Here is a 25,659-nt window from a genome sequence, read left to right on the forward strand (position 1 = left end):
TACCAGGTATTTTGGCGGTGTGAAAGCAAACTACGCGTAATATCCCCGAAAGAAAATACCCGATAAATAGTAGGTACTTGGCGAAATTACGAGAACTTTCGCGGGGATTTTTCCAAGGTCGTGGGTATTTTGGCGGTCTGAAAGCAAATTACGGGAACTTTTAGCCCAGCGTGTCGATGGGTGCGGCGCCGTGCATGGGTTGCTGCTGGGCTAGTGATTTTGAATTTCGCGCCTTGCTGCTTATCAGACCATACTGCGCATGCTCGTAACTTCAGGAACTTATCCCGAAGGGTATGTTTCAGGGCGGTGTGAATGCAGGAATAATTAATGGGTATTTTTCAGCCTAAAAAAGTTCTCGTAATTTAACGGGGATTATTGTGATCGAGGCGGTTTGAAACCACCTTTTTTCTCACTCTCTTGTCAAGTGAGTGCAATCTGATAATCTTAAAGTAAACACAATGTCTGGCCTCTGTTTTGTGATTCTTTTCTTTGTCCCTCGTTCTATAACTCCCCTCTCTCCTTTGTGTACGTAGTGATGGGGTTATAACTCCCCCTACTAGTGCTTGAATTCGCACTTTTGAGGGGTTCTTCACTAGTTTTACTTTGCAGCCAGAAATATATCTTGCTTCCAGGAGGTAGTAATTCCACTATTGATGAGACTTAATTGTTGATTTTAGACTTTTATTCATGTAGGAAGTGACCCATCTTGAATCGATTATTCCCACATATCATATAGGCCTACAGCTAACTCTGCCGAAGTCGACCTTCCATAAGTCAAATAATCGTTCAAATCAAAGTAATTTTTTAGACCTGATTATTGAAAAACATGTTCTATACCTCTTCTAAGTCAGATTTTTCCTACGTCGAATGGATTTCTCTGGTACCAAGAGATCGGACTTAACCTGTATGAGTAGAACATAAAGAAAAAACCCTCCTGGTATAGTCATGTTGGGTCCATTCTTTAGTTTCGAACCATCTTCAGAAACTTGTTTGTAAACGAAATGGTTATATATAGGGTAAGAGAAACCAAAGCAATGAAATGCAAATGAATCTTCATTATTACATCACAATGGAATAAATAACATTACTTGGCCGGTATGCAGATCAAGCAAGATAGTTCCAATCAATTGTGGTTACAATTAACAAACATGGGAAAAACATGAGTAGTTGATCACTGCTCAGGTTTTAACAGTAATTTATGATCAAAGTAGATCGTGCCGACCATACCTTGGCATTGTCTGCCCTGCATGTCTCCATCTCCCTGGCTTCTTCGACATCATGGAATCGTGGGTTGTACGAGGGGTCGAAGGTCACTGTCGGCTGAAACTCCTGTGGAAGGGATGTTTACTCTTTGGTCTCGTAGCTCTATTGGGGAGCATGTTTGTTTCGCAATTTGGGGGAGCATTTTCGGCACCCCCTTAGCATACGTAGTCTTGGTTGTGGGGTGTTTTGCAGTATAAACATTGACAGATTTGTTGATACCGGTTTCTTTATATCGTGATAGGAATGTATATAGCCTGCTTCGTTTGCATCCGTGTGTTATATAAGTCTTGAGGTATCCAAGTTTGATACAAATTTCTAGGTTGTATTTGGTATGAGTTTGTTTTCATGGATAGGATATCAAAATTAGACAAGAAAATATCAGTTTCATGGAATTAGAAGGACATTGACCTTCCCATACCAGGGGTTGTTTCTATATTTCAAAATTCATTGCAAAGATACAGGCATTTGAATCTTGCAACAAATCTTTCAAAATAGGCCTATAATAGACTTAACCTTTCAACGTCATCAACCAGTTCCCCTAAAATTTTTGAATTCCCACGAGTGAAGGTTTGTATGAATGTGTTACATAATGATAGAAATTAGGTTTCATGTATATTTTACTTGAAATTTAGAATCTATTGATTTCTTGTATAATATGAAGAGAGGACCAACAAGTTTTTGTAGTGAAATCTGTTGAGGGTTATGAACTAATCAAGTAGGCCTATATCATGTTCATGATACATTTTTTTGTTGGTTTTCTTGGAAATCATAGGTAACTAAAAAGAAATCAAACTGTAAAAATATAAAACTGTAAAAGATTTTCTTTTGATGTGATAAAAAAAACAAATCAGTTTGTCTCGAGAGGCTGAGATCATATTTGCCCTTTTTATAGATTTATTGCATAGGTGTCCCCCCATCCAAATTGAAATAGATAACACGAAGGCCTGTATTTGCATTTTCCGCGAATACACCCACCCCATTCAGGGTCTCTGGTGACTAGACTAAAAACCCCAATGAGTGACTGGTTCCCAAGTATAGCATTGCATACATGAATGATCTGAAGTATGTGTACAGTGTGTCTGCACATTGGAGTCATCACCACCACCATACTTCTCGTTCGTTCGGTGTACAGCCAAGTCAAAGAGCCAGTTCACCCAATCAGCTTTTTATATCAGCCTGCAGGAATAGCACACCGGTAAATGTTCCTCTTTTATTGACCAAAATCCATGTTGTCTCTCGTCTCTGTGTAATTATGCTTCAGACGGGCACTGAGTTGTAAGAGAAGACAAAACCCATGCAAGCATAGTTTGATTGAATATCTCTTTCTGTCTCTCTGTCTGGTTTGCTTGAGCTTGGCTCTCACTGTGTAAGGTTTTTTTCACATGGACTCCAAACACCTATGAGGAAGTGGTATTCGATTTTTGCTTATCTCTCGATGGACGCAGCCTTCACGTGGGCACCTTGCATGTAGTCTGGGTAAGCGTTGCATTCTTTGTGCATGAAATCGAGTACATGATCGACCTGAGGCGAAGCGCATGGTTTCTTACCTGTCCGGTACTTAGTCAACGTCGCCTGTGCCTGAGCTTCCGTCCACAAAATGAGAATCGGTGGACGACAGCCACACCGACAAAGCCTTTCTTCTTGAGGATTTGATTACTGAAAGATTTGCGTCATTCGCTTTAGCGGAATTGACGAGTTTGACTTTTGAGAGAAGATCTAGGCCAAGGAAGAAGAAGGACACCTTACAGACGAAGAGTCGGGGCCCCCATGCAGGTAACATTCGAGCTGTAAACGTCTTGTTGTAAAGCAATAAAATATTCAATGCTCTGTGAAGTTAGGAGCAATAGAAAATTTTATTTGTATATTGACACTGAGCACTGCTTACGTTTGCTCTATATAGGGTGGGACGGGTTAGAATGTGGGATCTATGAACTTATAAATCAGACTATCGAATCGATGACTATCTTTGATTCTTAACCTATTCTCACTAAAATATTGAGAATCGAGCCATGTCTATAAGGCCTTGTTTCTCTTTTGCTTTCATTATGTAGCTTGTCATAGTCAAGTGCTATTATAATTGACACTCGTATAATCTTATAGAAACGTCCATCTTACATAGTTAAAGGCAAATTCATAGTATTGGAGAAAATGGAGTTGTGCTATTCATTGCCGATATGAAACACACAACACAAAGCTCTGCTTGTAGATGAATTTTTCTGGTTGATGATAGCTTTGTGGTTTGTTCATGGATTAGCCAGTGTTTTTGTTTTGCAAGAATGCACCAAATTATTGTGAAAATGATTTTAATTCAATGTAGTATTTCAAAAGGTGGGGAAAATTATGTTTTCATGAAAACAAATAGGTTTTGGAAAAGGGAATTGTAAATTCCTACAAATTGGAAATCATCAGTTTAAGATTTAAGAGGTATAAAAAAATTATACAATTGCTGACTCATACGAGTTGTACATATTTTATCTCATATTCAGACCAGGGATGGAATATTGAAAATGCGTTTTATATTAGGTGGTTAAGGTGCTAGTGGTATATAAACTATTACAGTTTTTATTATTGGATTATTCATAAATTGGATAGGTTTTGAAATTACAAACTTCTAACCATTCTTATATTGAAGTTACATTTGATTTGACATTACCCAAACAAAGTCAAATAATTTATACATATTTTATTGTCATGAATTATATTAGATGCCTAAATGAACAGAACAGACGGTCAAAATTGGCTTCAAAAGAACCAAAGTTTAAAAATAATAATTTGTTAGATGAAAATTGATAATGTACTGTAAAAACCCTCCTCTTCAAGCTTCACAAGATAGAAAGTACTTACGAATGTAGAATATCATTAATAAATATTGAAAAAATTATTTTCATCTGTTAAATTTGCCATCATGATAATGTAATATCTTAATTGCGATTATCACTCATAGTAATCAAGCAGTGTGGTGCCAATTTGCATACAGATTAATAACAGGTAGGATTAAAAACCCAGACAAGGCTGTAGCATCGTGTGAGATGAATTGGAAAAACCGTGCTGGATCTTTACCACTGTCAAGGTTAAAAGAAATTAATTAGCTTGGGTGCTTCGAAACATTTAAATTAATAATGTGGCTGCTGAGCTGAAGCTAAGCAATTTTGAGGTGCAAATACTTGTGGGGAATTGTATTTGTATTATGGCTGTATGCATTGGGTGGGGAGTACACTTAATAGCCCCTTCCCTAGCCTTTTTAAGAGCCCCTAGCATTAGCCTTTACCCTACCTTTTTGTTACAAATTGTAATGAAATTCCACTAAAAATTGCATCAGATCCTTTGATTTAAATCTAAAAATACAAATAACTGAGTGCATCTGATGAATCAGTCTTTTCAATTCATTCCTTCATTGGTGTTATTTCGATAATGGGAGAGATTCTTGCCCACCTTCCCCCTTAAAACATTAAGATTACAATTTCTTACAATTTATACACTGCATACTATGCAAGATCCATTGTACATTGTATGCCTTGCAAATTTTACTAAATGGGAAAATATTTTCAGTATCATATTAATTAGGTAATGGAATAAAGTCCATGATACATTGGTTTGAATATATTCAGAATAAAATTAATTCTTACAGGACAATTCATACTTATTACTTTGTCTTTAATAAACATAAAGTAATATTAAAAATCTATTTTTTTGTGTATTATCTAATTGTCATGCTAGTGCAATTTACCCTTTACCGAAACAAATCATGACAAAGATACAAATGCAGGGATGTTAGTGTCTGGAATATATATTCATAAGGATCTGGAAAGCAAATTGAAGTGAAATGATCATTGCCTTACCATTTTTCATCGTATATTGTTAATACTTCCTTGTTTGTTCTGAATAAAAAATAAGCTATTTCTGTTGAAAAGTCAATATTTTTTAAAAGCCATTTCCTTAAAGATCTAGTTAACAGATCACAAGGTTTCTACCTCCATGTAACGTAGATATAAGTTTATGTGGATGCTATTTTTCTTGATGAAATATCAATTCCTTCAACAATGGTGTATCTTGATAAAAGCCTTTCTTAACATTTTAGATGATTTTAAAGTCTGGTTGATTAGAATTGACAGACTCTACCTTTACAGTATACTCCCAACTCCCTGGTATAAATGTCATACAAATAAATTCATGATAGTACAACCTTGGTACCATGGATACTTTTTAAAGTTAAAATAATAGATCCGCTATAGTTGCTATTGTTAGTATTTACAAATATATTATCTTTATTACCTTCAATCAATTGTTTGTAAGTTATGCTGCTTTACTTATGATTTTATGTGCTTCATCTTAATTTCCATCTTAATTTATTTTCTTTCTATTTCAGAAAATCATCAAATACTCCATATTGAGTGATCAGTTAGGCCTAAATAATAATAATAATATAGAGTATTTCTAAAGCGCCAAATCCACATTGATTATGTGCTCAAGGCGCTGAAATATACTTGGTATATTATCATTACCCCGGCTGTAGCTGAGCGGCCATATAGGCGCTAAAGCATTCAAGGAATAAACCCTACCGGGTACCCATTCACCTCACCTGGGTCGAGTGCAGCACAATGTGGATAAATTACTTGCCGAAGGAAATCACGCCATGGCTGGGATTCGAACCCACGACCCTCTGTTTCAAAGTCCGAAGACTAATCCACTGGGCCACAACGCTCCACGGGCCTAAACCCCTCTTGCGCCCTGTTGCACAGAATATTTTATCTTGATATGAACTTTTTACGTTCAATGAAAGATGTACATGTAGGCATACCGTGTTTCTGTTTTGAAGGGGGTGTTGTGAAAGTTGAATAACATTGAAATCAAATTATCCTGTTTGGGGATGTGAGCTTTTATGTGTATTTCTGTTTTTGAATTGTGGAATCACAGGCTTTCAATTGAAATCATTAGTGTTGATATTTCCACCTGTTGATGAAGTCTCAGTCAAGCCCCCACCCCATCACCACCATGCCACCACCACCCCTCCCTCCCTCCTATCACCTGCTCCCTAGCCCTGCATACATCCATACCCTAACCCACCCACCAAGACAAAACATACTAAACAACATACAAAATCAATGTCATGCTCGATCCATCACATTCCCATTTACTCTTGACAAGCTTAACCCTCTTTTTACCAGCAGACTCATTCTAGTGGAGACAAAGTGCATTATAAAACTCCCTTGGGAGTGACAGGCTTAATTTGATTTACATCCAAAGTTTAATCTGTCAAGCTTATTGCACATGGATGTTGTTCCCTGGGACATGGTGAGCATTTGTATTTACAATGCAGATTAGGCGGCTTTGGTAACCCGTTTCAAAAGCAAAGTATTTTTTCTTACAAAAATACTCAAGCTTTGTTGAACATCTTGAAAGACCTAGGAAATAATAATCATAGTTGACTCACAGGGTTTTTTTAGGATAAAATAATGGAAAAGAGGTTTTGAAAAGATTGAATATTGTAAGGAGTGTTGTCAAGGGAGTGGTAGTAGAGTGATTGAGGTATGTACACTCAATTCCAAGGATCTATGAATACCTTATTTGATGGAGGATAATAACGCATTGATTGTGTCAAGTATAAACTGCAAAGTTGTCATGCATTTTGAGGAAGTATCTAATATTTCATTAAAAATGAGTAAAGAGGGTGATCAGGGCCCCGTCTTACGAAGAGTCACGATTGATCCAATCAACCACAACTATGGAAAGCCAGCCACATCAACATCTAAAATACATGATTGTTTCAAAATGTTTTCTAGATATGATGTATACTCATGCATTCATTGTTTCTCGACAATTTGATGTGTTCCTCTTTGATTACAAGTGATCTTTGTGCAATATTTTGGTAGGAAATTATGACAATGATGGTTTTCCGTATAGTTGAGATTGATTGAATCAGTTGCAACTCTTTATAAGACGGGACCCTGAAAAGCTTTCAATGAAGTGTAAACTATGGCACGCCAGCTTAACATGGACAATTATATTTATTCTAGATATTGACTTTGTATTGCAGCTGATATAATTAAAATGTTGTAGATTTTTATTTTCATTTTTTCTATATCAACAGAATGAAATATAATAGATCCCAGTTTACGAAATGTTTAGTGAACCTTTACTTACCCCCCCTCCCTGAATCTATAAAGGTACAACGTTTGATGAATCCACTATAAACTTTAACAATAGAGTAGGCCTAGGTGTTATTTATACAGTCAACTTACTGTGCAGTATTGATTAAGTAGGTGTCTTCCAAAACACCAATATGTGGTGATGCCTTAAAAAAAATTGAACTGCATGTAATTTTGCTTGCCCGTTAAATAATTAGTATAATTAGTTTAAGGATGAAATCATGGTGGTTTGTAAGACAATTTTTTTCTGGTTTCATGTCCTTAATCCCACATGTAAAGGAATATGTTGGGTGGTTTTGTTTCCCCTAATTATTAGCATGTAGCTATGTTAGAGGAAGCAGTTGTTGTGGTCTTTGAGTCAGGAGGTTCTTATCTTAAGAATTATCTCTTTTTGTACTTTCTGAACTTTTGGTACAAAAAATGGTGGAAAGGCACTGGAGTGGAGTTTGTTTTGTGGTGAAGAGTTCAGATGAATTATGGGTCAATCAAGAAAATTTTGGGTGGCATTTGGATAGATTTACCTGATAGTTACAGACAAGGAAAATGGACAGAAAAAATTAAACAAAGGCTTAATTTTATAATAACATTAAAGAAAATTTGAATAAAAGTAAAATGAAAAGAAAAGAAGAAAAAAAGACGAGGGAAAGAAGATGAGGGAGAAAAATAGGGAGATACAACTAAAGAAGGAAACAAAGATGTAAAATTAAAAAAAAGAAAGAAGGAAAATGATGGTAGGCCCTATAAAGGAGGAGAAGGGGAAAAGAAAAGATAATTGTTAAGGTAATGAATGTTAAGCTATCAACATCTCACATCTAGGTAGGAGGCAAAATATAAAAGAAAAAGAAGGATGTGCTCTTGACTCTCTGGCATGAAAAAATTACATGTAGTTTATTAGGGAAAGGAGGAGTTGAGCACACATATGCAAACCTCATGCCATCTTGGGATGAGAGAATGTGGCAGACAAGCAATGAAGCATGACCAGTAGAGATGGATCCATAAAGCCCCTCTAGCTACCCTAAACCCTTGGTAGTACCAACAGCCAGACCTGGTAGCCAAGGTCACTCCACTGCTAATTAAACGTCTAGACAAAACGTGACCTGACTTGGGTCAGCATGGACTCTGCTGCCAGCTGAGAAGAGAAAATATACAACCACAAGAGAGAGAGTGATCCTTTCTCTGGCTGTAGCAAGCAACAGGTTGCAGGTGAATGGCCCCAGGGAGAATGGCAGATAAATGATACCATTCTGTTGGAAACTGGAGGTGTTTGATTTCATTAGGGCTTCAATCTGGATGCAGATTGGGTGTTGGTGTTTTTGTGTGACCTACAAATTAATGCCAAATTTAGATCTGCGAGGGATATAATCGCGTTGTCAGTGATGTCCTGAAAGTTTAGATTTTTTAAATGGCAAACTTAATCCTGTCATTTGATAGCTGTTTGTGTTATTTTGTATCCTTCTTCATTTTATGACAAATCTTCAGAGTTCTTTGACTTGGAGGCATGTATGGAAGTAAGAGCGATACTCCCACTTGATATCCAATGTTTTCCATCTTGGCACTCAAATCATTTCAAACCATCTTGAAAGAAGAGATAGACAAGTTTTCTTCACCATTGAAACATGGGGAAAGATCCCACCAAATTCAAATTTAACATAAGTTGTAAACAAAATGTTTGTTGCTAAAAGCTTCCATTAATTTTAGCCCAGACTTAGACTGTGATTTAGGTTAAACAGGCGTTAAGAATAAGGGCCTTAGTGTTTTATCTTCTACATTCTTTCTGGGAATTTACATTATAGTAGGCGATGGTACTGCGATAGCACTTTCGTTGAAGGTAAGGTTCATAAATTAGAGAATTACTATGATTTAATATGATGAAAGCAATGAAAGACAAAACTGAGTATGAAATTTTTTGGTATTTTTTGCCAAAGTGGGCTTCTATTTCCAACTTCCTGATGGTCAATGTCACGAAATTTCTGGGATTATACAGTAATGCATCTGCTTAATCTCAAGTAAATGATAATGAAGGATAAAACATAGACTATTTGATGCTGACTTCTCGCCTGCTGGCAGAGTGACTTATCATCATGATATCTATTGAATATCAATAGCCATTGCAGGCCTGGCCATTGGATATCATTTGCTTTTGTAGGTTAATCTCTCATTTCCGATCATTTACACCTTCACATTCATAAACTAAAAAGTGTCTAAAATCCACTTGATGAGCAGGAGTTAGTACCCCTAATGGGCAGCTAACAGGCATTTCCTCTTCACGTTTGCCGTCGAGACGAAGCAAGACATTGGGGGCAACATTACCGCAGAAATGTGAATTTCCTCCCGCGTTAGCTCGGCTAGTGCCCTGTATTTGAAGTCTCTCTAATCGTAGTAAAAACATTACTGATTATCTCATTAGGCTGATCTTTCAGTGTGTGTTTTTTTTCGTAATGGGCTAACCCATTTTCCATGCACTGGTGCTACTTTGCGTGACCCCGTATTTTAAAGGCAACTGCTGACATTCTCAACTTGGCATTAGGTTGTGAACTCAGCAATATTCACATAACTCATAAACACTTTAAAATTATGAGTAACATTTTTATTTTAGTTTATTATTTTCATTCACCCTCCGTCTCTCTCTCTTATTTTTGTTCATTTATTTTATTATTTCACTTTTTTCTGTGTGTGTGTGTGTGGGGGGGGGGAGATGGTTAGTTTCTTTCATTTTTTAATATCTAATCTCAACGCTAGAAATTTCATTTCTAACAAAATAATGAGGAAACTAATATAGGCCTGTGTGAACAAGAAAAATATTTTACCTTACATAAAGATGAGTAAATTGTAAACATTTACGATTTAAAGGGGAATCCAACCCAAATAAAAACTTGTTTTTATAAGGAAAAAAAAATCAGACAAGTTGATAGGTGAAAGTTTGAACAATATTGGACAAACAACAAGAAAGTTATGAATTTTTAAAAGTTGTAAATATTGGTAATCACTATACCCATGGAGACTTCAAATTGGCCGCATATGGGATGTCATAGTGATGTAAGGCAAGGACTACTCTTCCATGTACTCCAATACATGTTATGGCTAAAATGTCATTTTTCCCAAAAGTTTTATTTCAAATTGTATTTTTCTTTCATGAGGACATACAACAATATACTACCTGGGTTACATTTAGATTACTGGGGAAGGGGTACTTAAGAGAATACCACAAATCCCTGATAATAAAGTACATGGCCTATGGGAAAGTTGTCCGTGCCCTTTGTCATAACTTACTTACGCAGTTGCCAATTTGAAATCTACATAGTATTAGTGATCTCAATTTTAAAGCAGCTATAACTTTCTTATTGCTTGTCCGATTTCTTTAAAACTTTCACCATTCTGTTTCATTTATTTTTCTCCTTCCCAACACAACATTTTATGACTAAGGCTGGATTCCCCTTTAAATCAAGGGATGGATACTGTTTCATTACTCCATGGAACTACTATTCTTTGAAATAGAAACAAAGAGTAGTTACATTCATGGGAACGCAGGCAATGGTTTCTCTTCCCTGAATTTGCTGGTTTTGTGATTATTTTGAGACAGAAAGTTCTGTATACTAAAAGTAATTCAGGATGTATAAGTCTTAAGGTGAGCATGTGGAATTTCCTTACTGATCGTTAATGGCAACAATTAATGCAACCAATTTTTTAAGGGAAATAGATTTTTTCCCCCTAAAGTGCCCATGCCTCTCCGTCTTACCAACCCAATTTTAATATTAAAAGAATATTTATGAATTCTACCTTACAGCCCGATCTTTAAAAAATTGCTTGTGAAATGTTAACAATTTGAAGACAAGGCTTTTAACAATCAGGGAAGGGGAGGGGTTATATTTATCATTTTAACGGAAGAACAATATGGGCTAACATGTGTAATTGATTCTAAAACTTAGAACTTGTATATACACCTAGTAGTTGTAAAGAAAAATACATTTCTTTATGAACCAAAATCTGTATGCTATGAAGTCAGTAAATAGATGGCTTTATTGAGAAAACATTATCATCCTAAGCTTATCAAAGGCCATACCTGCTCATTTTGTTGTTCTGATCTGTGGGCCTGGACCCATAAATCATTATTTATTCTCGCGTTGGTCGTCGCTAAAACACTCAATAAACCCTTCCACCTTTATCCAGTGAGGGGCATATAGGACAGAGAAACTACTTTCGTGTTTGAGCGGTGAATGCGCTAACCAGTAAAGCTTGACTCTGAAATTGAGCTCCGATGACGAATTTTCACTTTCAGTTTTCCGTCGTTGGGTCGCTGGATTGGTGGTTAGAGAGGTATTAGGGTACATCGCCGAGTCTGTTTGGAAGATGTTTTGTCTTGGTTGTTATGTCTAGTGAGAAACCAAACCTAGTGAGAACCATAGCGGAGTAATGCTATAGGCTGTTGACAGTCTGCGGACGGTTATTGCAACGTGAGAGTTGAAGTTGGATTGCCAATTTGCAGAGTGCAGGAGAAGGTAAGGTGAGGAGGTCAGCCGATGGGAGAAAAGAAGAAAATTGGTCGTGAGTGATGTCGTTTGTGAAATGAGTTTAAGATTGGGAGTGGGTAGATGGGGAGTTTGGGGGTATTGTCTATTGGAATTGATAGGAAGATGGAGGATATTGAGACAGGAGCCCCCCCCCCCCCTTCCCCTAGTGAAAAGCCCCCTTTTATCCCTCCTCCCATCCTCCCATTATTCTATTTCTCCTACCTTCTTTTTTTTCTCATACCCTCTTTTTCTTTCTCCTCTCTTTTTTTTCTCATACCCTCTTTCTTTCTCCTAACCTTTTTTTTTTATCCTACCCTCTTTTTCTTTCTCCTACCCTCTTTTTCTCCTACCCTCTTTTTCTTTCTCCTAACCTCTTTTTCTTTCTCCTACCCTCTTTTTTCTCCTAACCTCTTTTTCTTTCTCCTAACCTCTTTTTCTTTCTCCTAACCTCTTTTTCTTTCTCCTACCCTCTTTTACTTTCTCCTTCCCTCTTTTTCTTTTCACCTTCTAATAATAATGTCTTCAATCTATTGTGTTTTTTATTTGTTGATATAGGTATATTCTGACAAGCCCTTATTGTATATAGGGCCTATATATTTTTTTTGGGTTCTTTTTTTACTTTATTGTGAAAGAACAAGTGAAAAGGATATTTGTCTCTCAGACATAGAAGCAAATCAAGCAATCTTTACCAATTTAGATTTTTTGTGGTTTTGAGTGTTTATTTTATCTATGGAAATGCAACAGATATCCAACAAATTATTTTTGTCAAGGGATATATATGCCAGAACGATATGTTGCCACATAATAGCAGTGCCTTTAGTTTGTGCACATATAATATGATACTACATGTAATTGATGAAGCACACACAATAATACGTCAATATAACATACACACATACCAAAAATAGATCTGAACTTCAAAGCTGCAGTTAACATACGTAATTAATGGCTATTTTCACACTTCAGTTGAGCTTGAATAAACAAATCAATTAAAATAGGCTGTAATGGACCTAAAGAGTTAAAAATAGTTTTATGTTCTATTCTGTGATGAAAGTAAGCAATTTCCACAAATAATTAGAAGAGGAAAAAAAAGCATTATCCAAGAAATCTTGTTGAATATTGTATAGTCCTACTCTATGTTCATGACCTTTTTCTTTGCGATTTCTTGGAATCTTAGCAGTTATTGCAGTATTTTTATAGGTTGTAGTTTCAGCTTAAAGGAAATAACAGCTATCAGGAAAAAATGAAAGTATTTTTTTTATAAGGAAAGGCAGATAAGTGATATTTTGATATCTTGAGCGATTTTCCTATAATATCTACACGACCTTTGGTTTCCATTGTTCAATGTAAAGAAACATATTTTGGGGGTACTTCAATGTCTTACAAGGAAATACCTGCGTGCCATGAGGTAAAAGAATCTGTAATTAAAGCATTTGAAAGTAAACAAGCACGATATCAATGATTTGGAACCAAAATGGCATTGGTTTGTGTAAGGTACCTTCTAATTTCAAGCAAACAATAGATGCCTATTATTGGAATTCATTTCACAGTCTATTCTTGTGTGGTATATTTAGAACTATTCAGATGAATATTTAAAATTTAGAGTGTTCAATAATATGTTTTTCATGTAAATCACAACATCAACCCTTTCTCATTTTGATTTGTAAAAAGTGATTTATATATTATCCCTTTGTTGAAGGTCTATATAAATCATGTGATGATAGTTTTTATTTCCTTATCTTTTTTTCCTAATCGCGAATGCAAGGCAAATGATATCTCTCTAAACTTTTTAAAAGTGTGAATGACATAGGTACCAGAATATGCAATTATGACTGCATTTTAAAGGTGGATTCAGACTGATTTCAATATAACCTGTTCTCAATAAATGTTTTTTTTGTTGTAAATTACCCTAAAATTTGCACAGGTCCCATCCTGTTCCCAAAAGAAATGAGTAGGCCTATAAATCGGTTGTAAATGGAAAGGAGTATGTGCTTGTTGCAAAAGAAGAAAAACCTCATGCAATGAACTAGTTGAGTTCCTATTTCAGTACTTAAACTGATTTAAGTAACCATGAAGCCCCAGTCTCCCGATAGTGTCTGATGTACGCATTAACATCAAAACCGCATTACTTGAACCAAGCAATGTATGTCTGTATAGAGCAAATACACACCTTTTATGAAATTGATCATGCAGACATGCTTGGCTGGCTTATAAAGTGTTTTCACATATCAGTGAACAACATACAATGGAGGAATGAAACAAAGAAATATATCGCAAACAAATCCAGCTTTCCCACAATTAACACACCTATGAACGTCATCCATGTTGTAAAAATTAAAACCTCACCAAAACTCTTCAAAATTGTTGGCGCTATGTTGGTTTCATCCAGGATATGTTGTATTTTTATTTCAAAGATCTGTATTTTGTTTCTCCTTGATAGTGGTTATGGTTTCCTTTGTGTTTCATTGATCTTGATGGCTTCTGAGAACTGAATTGATTTATGCTATAGTTTTGTCTCTGTATTTCTATTTCTGTGATTCTCTGGTATACTAATATTGATGATGTTGATAGTTTGATAAACCAATTGATTTTCTTTATGACTATGAATCTGCTAGAGAAATATTTTTCCATTGGCTCAGCATATTGGAGAGAGAGAAAAAAATGGCATATGTTGATGTGAAAATATTGTTCTTGAATTCTTGCCAAAGTGCAGTGTTACAGTACGGCCAAGAAGATATGAAATAAAACATTAAAAAATCTTATTTCCTCATCTTGTTAACTCTGTACACATGCATTGAGAATATGAAGGCTTCCCTAATAATATTCGTGAAGAAACAGGCCAAATGTTGTTTATCGTACACCCCCCCCCCCAATCTTCCCTCAAATATAAATCTCTTATTATATCTAGAATTTGGGTTTGTACTGATTATTGATGTAAATGTAAATTTCATATTCTTGCTGAAATAGGTTCACTCAGTGTTGTAAAAAGTGATGACATAAAAAATATAAATTCCTGATGCCACAAATATTCATGGAAAATTATGAATGTCTCCTCATCTACTTTCTTAACCATTTGAATGCTGATTGAAATGACATATACTTCTAATAATTTACTGATTGAAATCTGCCAGTTTAATGAAATTGTTACATGAAGCTGCAATTGTTCTGTCTTTAAGGCGGATGCAACATTGCAGACTATGTGCCTTCACACCCCTTTTGGTAAACTCAACACTAAGCAAACATAACGCTAACACCGTTTGCATTTTCTTTGCAAAATCTTTCCAAAAAAATCCCCGTGTCATAATATGTCTGCACTGTGCCATACATGGGAGAATACAACATTGCCAATTTAGCTGTCTTTTCACGTTCATGTTGTACTTCTGTTCATATTTACTCAACTATGGCGGGTTAGATTCCGCTACGTGCCGCATTGTATTCTTATACTATAGCAAACGCTTCGGCAAGCTATCAATCTATGTAGATAAATTTTTCTAACCCAGACACTAAAGTTTTCCCCTCTATCGCCTATCCATCTTCATATATCTCTCTCATATGATCTTTTGTCTTGCTCTGGTATTAGGATGATTTTCTTTATGGTCTTGGTTGTATACCCATAATAATCCTCAATATTTAGTCTTGCTCTTTATTTTTGTTGTTTAATGGACTCTTCTATATCTGATGTTCCCCTTCTGAACTTGCTTTAATTCCATTCCCTTTCTCCCCCTCTTTCCGTCCTGTTCCCATCCTCATCTGTGTTTCCGTTTCTCCCCTTCCATTCCCTCTATCTCTTCCTTTTTACCTTTCCCGTTTTCTCAATTCTTCTCTCTCTCTGATCTTCTTTCCATGTCTGCACCCCACCCCTCTACCACTCACTTTATTTACTCTTGTTCCCGGTTCTGGTCTCGTTACCCCACTCAAACATAACAGAACCAAAGACCAAAAGAACCTTACATGCATGCACCTGCGTTAACATTTAATGAGATTATTATTGCCTCTTGCTAATTGTTTAAAGTCCAAAGTTCCAAAGTAGTCTTGATCTTTGCTCCCGTATCATGTTCTAGTCTGTGATCTCGTTATTTATTGACGAGCTTGCTGGGGGAGGCTTTCTAGAATCAATGGCATCCATTCTTTTTATTAGCTCAACCGGATTGTAGTCTTTTATCAACTTTTATTTGTTTGAATCTTTGTCGTATCAAAGCTATAAATCCCTGGTTTGTGTTCCATTATGTTGCAAATCTGCTAAAATCCTCATTCAGCATAAGTATGTAAATGCATTATTTCTAGAACCCCCCTTTTACTGGAAACTAACCCACTGAGACTTGTCAGAAAGAAAATAATTAACTCAAATTCATTATGCGCTCTTAAATAATCCATAAATTGTTTCCTAAAGAGGGGAAATAACTCTGTACAATTTGAAATATTCTCATATTCCGGTATGGGACAATAAGGCTAAATAATAGCCTTTTTTTATTTTCCATCAACTTCTAAATATGCAAGAAAATTTTAATTGTTTCCCCATTTGATATAGGCCATTACTTTTGATTTAAAAACCACATTTGAAGTAATGTGTTCATAGAAGCCATTAGTCCCTAATATCAAATAGTATAACAAGAGTATTTTACTGTATTTCCTCATTAACATGTCGCTCTCTCGCCATTTAACAAACCAAGAGCCTTGCAAGATGATAGTGGCATGGTACCATGGTTTCTTGAGAGTTAGAAGGCTCTTAAAATCCTGCTTCCCAATCGAGCTAACGTCCTTCTGCCGCTCAGCGTCTGATTTTAAGATGCCTGTCTGACACGTATAATGTATGCTCACATGTTGGGTCGTTGATGGTGGCAAACAGAGGAAGGGTGTGCTGGCATTACGGGAGCAAACAAAGCTACCATGCAGGAGCCCGCCAAATTGAAGAATACCTGTAAATAATCAAAAGCGAAAGACCAAGAAGTGGTCTGAATATCATTAAACTAGCAGTAGGACATATTACCAGCTGAGATAGAATCGGGGTGTTGTTAATGATTTCATTTTAGCTGTGATGATGTGAGGACGATGATGATTATAGAGAAAATAGTGGTGAATGATGATAATTATGGAGAAATATTTAGTATTAAGAAATATTTAGAAAAGAAGTTGGAGAAACTCTAGTAGAATCCAAAATAGCAGCATTAGCAGAAGTAGAAAAGATCATTTGAGCAGTATTGATGATGATGATGATGCAGATAGCGACGGAGACGATATTGAAAATGATCATGAAGATACAGAATACTATACGCAGAGTATCGGGAACATTTTCGATAATGCTTTTGAAAATGGCTTGTCCATGGATTTGTTTACAAGTAAAACATTATTTAATTTGAATTGAAGTACATTATAACGTGCTCTTTGCCAAAAGCCTTTTGTCACATTGAATATCTAATTCAGAATAGAAATTCATGTTCTGATGTCCATAATTTGATATATCACCATGGATATGTAGGTGAATCGTCACACTCTCCCCAATCAGTGCTCTATGATGAAGAATGGTGTATTGAATCTGTGCAGATAATGCAGTTTAAAAGAGTATGAGATTGGGTCATGTACAACGATTTAGTAATGATACACTTGTTCTAATGGAGGAAGTAAAATTCTCACATCAGCTCCCTTTTCCTATATTTATCAGCTGACTGTTTAAGGAAGGAAGAAACATATTTTCAATATACACATAGCATGCAAAGTGCAACCTGGTCGCCATTTATCATCTCTTGTTTATTTCTGTTTCATTCTCCTTTTTCTTTCGTCACTGTTTTCCGTGGTCAATCAGTTATAGGCCCGCATTGAGGTATATCAGAGTTTTCCGCATGTTGCGTTATTGCTGCCTTCAACATCATTTTTTCATCCAGGAACTTAGGAATTTTCATGTCAATCCAGTATTCAGATTGTATTATCATTTCTTTGCAGGTTAGTTGACAATGGATTTACGAGTTAGCAGATTTCTATTTCAGCAAGTTCAAGCCTATTCACAGTTATTAACAATGAGAAAATTGGAGCCTCCTCACTGGCAATAATGTGATAATGCCTTCCTTTGTCGATCACGTATATCCATGTTTACCCATTCCGTCTTCATGTTTTCTGATTTTTCCCGCTCGCTCACAGGGTCGCTGTACAAGGGAGAACTGCAAGTACTTGCACCCGCCCCCACACCTCAAAACTCAGCTGGAGATCAACGGGCGTAACACGCTCGCCACCCAGAAGATGCTGCAGAACCTCCAGAACCAGCAGCTTCAGCAAGTAGTCGGCATGACCAACCTCCAGCTCCAACCCTCGCCCAACTCCACCACCCTTCTGGGTAGCCAAGGACTTCAGGCAGGCCCTGGGGTGAGTACCTTACCACCCCCCATCCTCGAAAAGAAACTAAATCCCAGTCATGCTTTGCATATCTTAGTTGTGCTCTCCCCCCCCCCTTTTTAAATAGCAGTTCGTTTTCTTGTTTTTTGTATGATCCTCGCTGTTGAATTTGTTTTTTTAATAACTATTTCTTAAAGCAGTTTCGTATATTAAAGCAGATAATCTATATTTGTATAATATAACTTGAGAACTACATGTAGTTTGTGATTGCCACCCATGCCTCAGCACAGTGGATGAATTAAGGCCTATGCATTGAATATTTATCAAACAAATTTCTGATCTTGTAGCTACAAAAAGAGCAAATTCTTTGATATTAATGCATTTCAGGAACAATTTTTCAGTGCCATGGTTAAACTGCAGTGATTTACATACAAAGCAGAAAAAGTGATAGATTGTTTCAGAATTATTTTCAATAAAAAAATGACATTTTAATGTTGTGAATCAAAATTGAATAATATGGCAATTTTGAAAATAATTTTTATGTAGGATAGTACAAAATATTTCAGTAAATGTACAGTTGTGCTTTGCTTTTTTTCAAACTAAAACTCTTTTGAGCAAAGATTAACGTCTATGAATTAACACTAAGATTAAAATATAGAAAAAATCCCAGATTTATAGTGAATATACTTCAGTTTTGTGGCAACTAGAATTGAAATAAAATAAAAAATTACCAAAATAGAATAATTCGATTGCAAACATTATTTTTGATTATTAAGATAAGTTGTATTGTTGACATTTATTCTCAAAAGAATATGGCCCACTAATTTTCCTTCCCACAATGGCAATGAAATTCAAATATTTCATTATTTGCACTATGTTTCTTTATAACAAACTGATGTACTTGCCTTGTTATATATTTACTATCCCCATTCCTTAGTATTCATGAAATTGTTTTGTGCAGTTGCCTATAACAATTATGATGCATTTTTCATGCACTATAACTATATCTTGGTGCATTTTCCGGTATGATATGCATTTTCCTCATTGCATCGTTCATATTGATGGCATGCATGTCGCAACTTCAAGCACAAACCTGCATAAAGTTACTCCAGTTGGCAAACTCTTCATAAAGATTTTAGCTGCAATGTTAGAAAATAAAATGCATTTTGAAAATGGTTGGAGCGTATATTTGCGAAAATATGTGTGTTTCTTGCAATTTTCCGCACACTAACCCTGAACCCATTTGCTTTCATTGTTCGTCATCTATATAGAGAAACTTGTGTTAAGATTATACCAACATCTGCTCCCACACATAAGCACATATATGAATATTTTCACACCATAGAAGTTTATTATAACATTCCTGAGGCTCACTATTACATTACATTGTTCACAATATCACATTTAAATGCAAACAAAGGGAAAACGATTGATAATGATTAAAAACATAACTTTTTGTCACAGTCTGTAATTATCAACTAAAGCTTTCTGGATTTTCATGCGATTGATGAAGTTTCTTATTATATTAGATTAATATTATTTCATATCATTATCATCCCCATCTTCAATGTCTGTGTGATAAATAAGTTTTGTCATCTCATATATATTATCACATCATCATCATGTTATTGCTACCACTACCTCATTTTTCATCACCACCACTACCACCGCCGCCGCCACGATTACTACTTATACTACTATCATCACCATCATCACCATCTTTATCATCATTATCACCCTCATCGTTGTCATTCCCATCATCAACATCATCATCATCAGCTTTCTCATCATCGTCATCGTCATCACCATTATCATGATCACCATCATCATCATCATCATCATTATCATCATCACCATCATCATCACCATTATCATCATCATCATCATCATCATAATCGATTTATCATCCTATAAACAAATGAAAAAGGAATTTAATTTTCTACTTAGCGTGGTAATTTCACTTGTATGAACATCATATTTACATGTAACATGAAACAGTTGTAGCTTTAAATGGAAGATAAAACCTATTTGACATTTGCCTTGATTTCCTATTGTTTAGGGTAAAGCAAGTAACGATAATTTGATGTCAAATCATTCTTACATTTGAACATTTGCTTAGGAGATTAGACTTTTGGAACTCTGAGAACATTCTATTTATTCAACCTTCGACTCCTTTTCACAAAAGTTTCTGCCCGCTGCAATTCTAAAGTTTGCTTTAAACATTCGTCTCTGTCGAGGCTTTGATCCAAAAGAATATATTGACCAATATTACATTTATGAAGAATGATTTATGTTAGTTGTGAACAAACTTTAAAGAATTGATTCTTGTATTGCCTGTATTGACTCCCTGTTACATCTATTGACTCGATAGCAATCGTTTTATTACTCATACATACATTTGCTTTCCTTTTGCACTGTCTATCATAAACTCAGTTTCAAAACATAAAAAATTATTAATTTCATATCATCACCATCATTTTTATCATCATCATCATCATCACCACCACCATCATCATCATCGTCATCACCATCATCATGATTTATTTTGCATTTTAAATTAATTTCTCTTGCAAGAGGAAGAGTATTAGGGCCTATAATAATGGCATACTATATGTTACAAAAAACAGTATACCCTAAATAAAGGAGGGGCATTTAAAATGAGGGTATGCGCATCAGTTACATTCGAACAAAATTAGACAAAAGATTGAAAGGCCCCGCCACAAACTACTAAGAGATGGATGATTTGTAAGGTGGTGGATATGAGGGACATATATATAGAGAGTAAGTGTGATACAAATACAAAAGAGAAAAGAACGATGAGAAATGGAGAGGGAGATAAAGAAGATAGGAAGAAGGTGAATTAACTAGAAGCAAAGAGTAGGGTGAAAGAAATGGATGGTATCGGAAGATGAAAATGATCCAGGACAATCGAAAAAAGATTATGTATTGGGAACTTACAACTATTTTGAAACTAAATCTTGCTATTATTTCTTTGGGATTATTGATTGCATTTACAGGATAGGGTTGGGCCCTTAACAAATCCTAAAAATAGGAATTTTATGTACAAAATCTTTCAGTATTATCCTTTTTAATTGAAGGGGGGTTACAGATTCATGAAATATACTGACACATCTATGTTGATGCATCCATTGTAATGTTTTCATTTATTAAACACTGGTTGCATATTAGGCTGTAAATTAGAATCCTGTTCAATGTTCACCGTCGGATGCATTTATCATATCTATTCAGGGGCAGAATAAGTATCATTTTAGGCTACAACTTTTAAGATGATAGACATGAAGAGGTTGAAATGTGCTTGTTTGAAATGTCGAGAAATTTTAAATCAGTCTGTGATTGGAATGAATGCATAGTTGCCTGTCAGTAAAGAAGAAAACAAAGAAAGGAAGAAAGGCAAAGTTTTTTTTTATTCGTGAGAAGAAAGGAAAAGGTTAATGTTAATCTTTGCTGTAATGGGAATTATTACGTATCCTTTTCATTTGTAATTACCCTGCTTTTGTAGAGTAATATATTCCCAGTTTGATTGAGACAATCCCAAGTTTTATCAAGAAACCTGAGAAAGCTCACAAATTACTCTTCAGGGCTTACTGCATCTGTGAGCGTGACTTTAAGTTAAGCAGTTGTGTCTCCCCTTGAAAAAAAAATGCATGAAATTCTGAGAAATGGGGGGCATTGCCGATACACCAGACAGATTTATGATGTGACGGGGAGGAGAAGATAGATATACATAAAATATATTACTTTGGAGGGTTAGAACACGACATGTATTCCTAGCGTATTTTGTAGATATTTGAAATTGCTCTCTCTCGCATTCTCTTTTCGTCATCTGCAGACAATGTAATCACAGTACTCGGCCTGGACCGGTAGTTAATGAAAGAAAATGTCACGTTGAATACCATTTTGGCTGCAAGCTCAATTACATCTTAAAGGTCCGATTTGTAGTCATGGGGAGGGGGTCGGATGGGAGAGATCTCGAAAAATTAGATTGAAAAAAAATTGTAAGCCTATACAGTTCTCTACTTTGTAAGGCTGTGTATGCATCTATTTGAAAATTATCAGAAATAATTCTGTAAGTTAGACCATATCATTTTAAAAAGTAAATTAGTGGTGAATAGTTGACAACCCCCCCCCCAAAAAAAAAAAAAAAAAAATGTCAAAGTTTTGTTAATAATTTTAATTGCAATGCATACTATCAGCATATCAACATCACTTCAAAGGGCTTTCTCAAAACAGAGTTAAGTGAGCATTAAAGTGGCACTTTTCCTATTTGCCATAAAGGCCTATATGCCTACATATCATCACCACGTAGGGTTATATTATGCTTCGGAAGGTTGAATACCATTTCCCTAGGATTTGAAGCCCCCCCCCCCCAACAAAGAAAAATACCATCTGATATTAAGTATACCTCGAGAAACCTAAGGAAATTCATATTAATAAATAAGGTTTTCCATTACAATTCTAAAATTGTCAAATCAACATGAAGAATTACGTACAAGAAATTGTCCTTCAATTTTCCTTTTTAATCATGTTGGCTATATGATGAATAGAATTCTCAATGATATTGTAATATTGCAATATGATACATACCTCACATCAATCTATCATTCATTTCTTCACAAGAATTGCTAGAGCGTGGGCTGTTATTGAAAAAATGTTTCATGTTTCATAAGCATACATGCATGCAATTTTACGGAATCAGCTAGCCCTTTGTTTAGACTGTCAGGCTACAAATGATAGATAATAGGTCTACCGCACTTATCGTTATACCATTCCATCATATTCTAATCACTTTATATGGCTTGCAGGTTTAATGTTTAATAGGACATAATTACATAACAAAATTGTTTGAAGGAATACCAAATAAGATACATAAATCTATTTAAATCAATGTTTACGTTTTATGGAACAAATCCTATAAAAATCCTATACCAATGTAGGAGTTTTTGCATGGACCTAGGGATGTTAAGGTATTTCTTTTGTTGATAAATAGTTATGAATTATAATTCACTACTTGGAACACGTTTACAAAGGCTACATTAGTTGTTGCTATGTCAGGCAGTTCTTTGTCACACTGTTAGGTTGTCACAAAATCTTTATTTATATATGTTTTAAAGATTCATTTGAAATATGCTTCAATGAAGATTGAAATACAACTAAGTTATTTATTTTGAAAAAAATTGTCTAGGATCGCCACCTGCCATGTTGATCTGCATTTTAAAAATCAAAACCCATTTTCCTTGTTCATGCATGTAGGATATCATTAGTATGAACACTCCCTTTACTATACAATAACGATCCTTTATACAGTGCTCTTTCATTTTCGTATCTATTCATCTGAGCAGTCTGAACATGTCCGTTAGCATTGTGCATTGGCAATGACGGTCATTAGAATGTGAATGCCAATGGTAGACGGGCCTTTATGAATAGAACGGTAACGAAAAGGGCTTTACGGCGACCTTGATCATGATAATCCGAGAAGTATGAGTGTTTGGTTTATACAGCTAACTTTGGTGGATAACAAAGGCCGTACAGATGTTTTGAAATATATGTAGTGATTATTAGGAAATGCTGAGATGTGGAGGGGGAGATGGTGGAGGAGGGGAGGGGTAGAGGGATGCAATAGATGGGGTAGGAGGAGGAGGAGAATTGAGAGAAGGATGACAAGGATGAGGAGAAAGGGTAGTAAGGGGAGGAGGAGAGAGACAGGTAGAGATGGAGGGAGAGCAAGAAAAAGAAAAAATAGAGAGAAAAAAAACAGAAGTGATAAATTTCATGTAAATGAGAATTATATGAGCTTTCAGTATGTCATATAAATTCTATTTTTATTTCCTCATGAGAAGATTAAACAAACCCAGTGATGTGCAAATATTACATCAATCATACCTTCTATGAACATCTACATTTGTGTTGATTAAAGAAACCGAAACAAATATTAAAACAAAAATGTAGCCTATGCAATCATAGACATTTCAAGAATACATCATGAGAAAAATTCTCTTTTTACACCCAACCCATCCATTAAGAAAATTCCTATGGTGTGATTGAAGGAACAAATGGAAAGGAAATTTAGATTGAGAAATGGCCCCAACCTTGCTGTATGGCTTTAAATCGTGCAAGAGAGTGATAGAGAGAGAGAGAGAGGAAAGGGGGGGGGGGGTAGGTAAAACATGTATCAACTACCTTATCACCAATGAGCATTAAACATTGTTTGGTGATAAGAAAGAATGGCTCACCCCTCTATTAGCGTCATGACTTTAACGATTTTCAAGAGATCATTACTTTATTTTATTTCCACCTTTGCACCCAATGTAAAGATAACACGCTTTCTAATCAATTCAAGGCAAAAAGTTTTACAACACAAAAAGAGGGAGTTTTAAAGGCATTGTACATAATCGATATTGTGTAAAAGTAAATATGGTATGATAATGATGCTATCATGACGCATTTTCAGGAGAAGTGCAATTGTTGAAAGTGTCATTTGTAAATTCCCATTCTTGCATTCCATGTTCTCATTACCTGCTGTTAAATGATAAAACCCCTCACTCGTTTACTTCCCTCCCAAACTGCTTTATCTGCTATACCACTATATCACAAAGTTTAAATATATTATGGAAGCAAATATATATATATGTATATCTATGCTGTGTAAAAGTTTTACTGTATGGTATGGCAAATCAAACGAAAAAGAAAAAAAAATCACCTGTGTTTATATCTGTATATCTCAATATTGAATGCCGCCCCCTTTTGTTGTTCCTCTTCCAACTTGACTTTTTTTTCCCGCAGAGTAACCATCAGCTTGTGATCCCAACGTCCTCTCCATACCCGGGAAAGGATTCTACCGCTGCCTCAGTATCTGCATCATCTTCCCTTTACCACCAGCATGCGCCCCCTCAAATACAGTACAACGGCCTGCAAATTGTGCCCCAATCGCCCTACAGTATACCTGCCAGCGGGCAGGTAAGATCACTTACAACACACAAATCAAAAAAGAAAAAAAAAAAAAAGATTAAAAAATTAAGTGAAAGTTAGAGTGAGAGAGGGGGTGATTTGATTTTCATCCTATGGAGTGTAGAAGGAAATGTAGACCGCACACGTTTTAGTTTAACTGTGCATGTGGATGCTGCTTTCATTTTTCATTATAAATTTATGCGTCATGGCTGTTTTGAAGAGCTAGGATTAATTAACACCAAATTGCATCTAGCATTTTGCATGGCCTACACATTTGTAATGTGCATTTTGTTTGACGGTGATTCGCTAATATTTGCGGTAAGAAGCAAAAAAAAAAAATCTACCATCCTCAATTAGGGCTGTGCTACAAAGCAATGTCGCTAAACAATGAATGATATTTCATCCTTTTGGAACTAAAGCGTCATAAATCCCACATCAAGGTATGTTGGTTT

At 35.6% G+C, this 25,659-nt stretch overlaps 1 protein-coding gene across 8 annotated transcripts in view; it reads left to right on the forward strand.

Moving 5' to 3' along the window:
* Positions 1-16,242: 16,242 nt before the first annotated feature.
* Positions 16,243-25,659, forward strand: part of LOC129278581 (muscleblind-like protein 1) — a 52,945-nt gene continuing 43,528 nt past the window's right edge. For all 8 annotated transcript variants that reach the window (XM_064111127.1, XM_064111123.1, XM_064111125.1 and 5 more), the window contains exons 1-2: positions 16,243-18,271; positions 25,043-25,216. In XM_064111127.1, the coding sequence (XP_063967197.1) occupies positions 17,969-18,271; positions 25,043-25,216 (477 nt within the window). In that variant the 5' untranslated portion in view covers positions 16,243-17,968. The remainder of the gene's footprint in view (positions 18,272-25,042; positions 25,217-25,659) is intronic.

Source organism: Lytechinus pictus, chromosome 16 (genome assembly GCF_037042905.1).
Source record: "Lytechinus pictus isolate F3 Inbred chromosome 16, Lp3.0, whole genome shotgun sequence".
Classification (NCBI taxonomy): domain Eukaryota; kingdom Metazoa; phylum Echinodermata; class Echinoidea; order Temnopleuroida; family Toxopneustidae; genus Lytechinus; species Lytechinus pictus.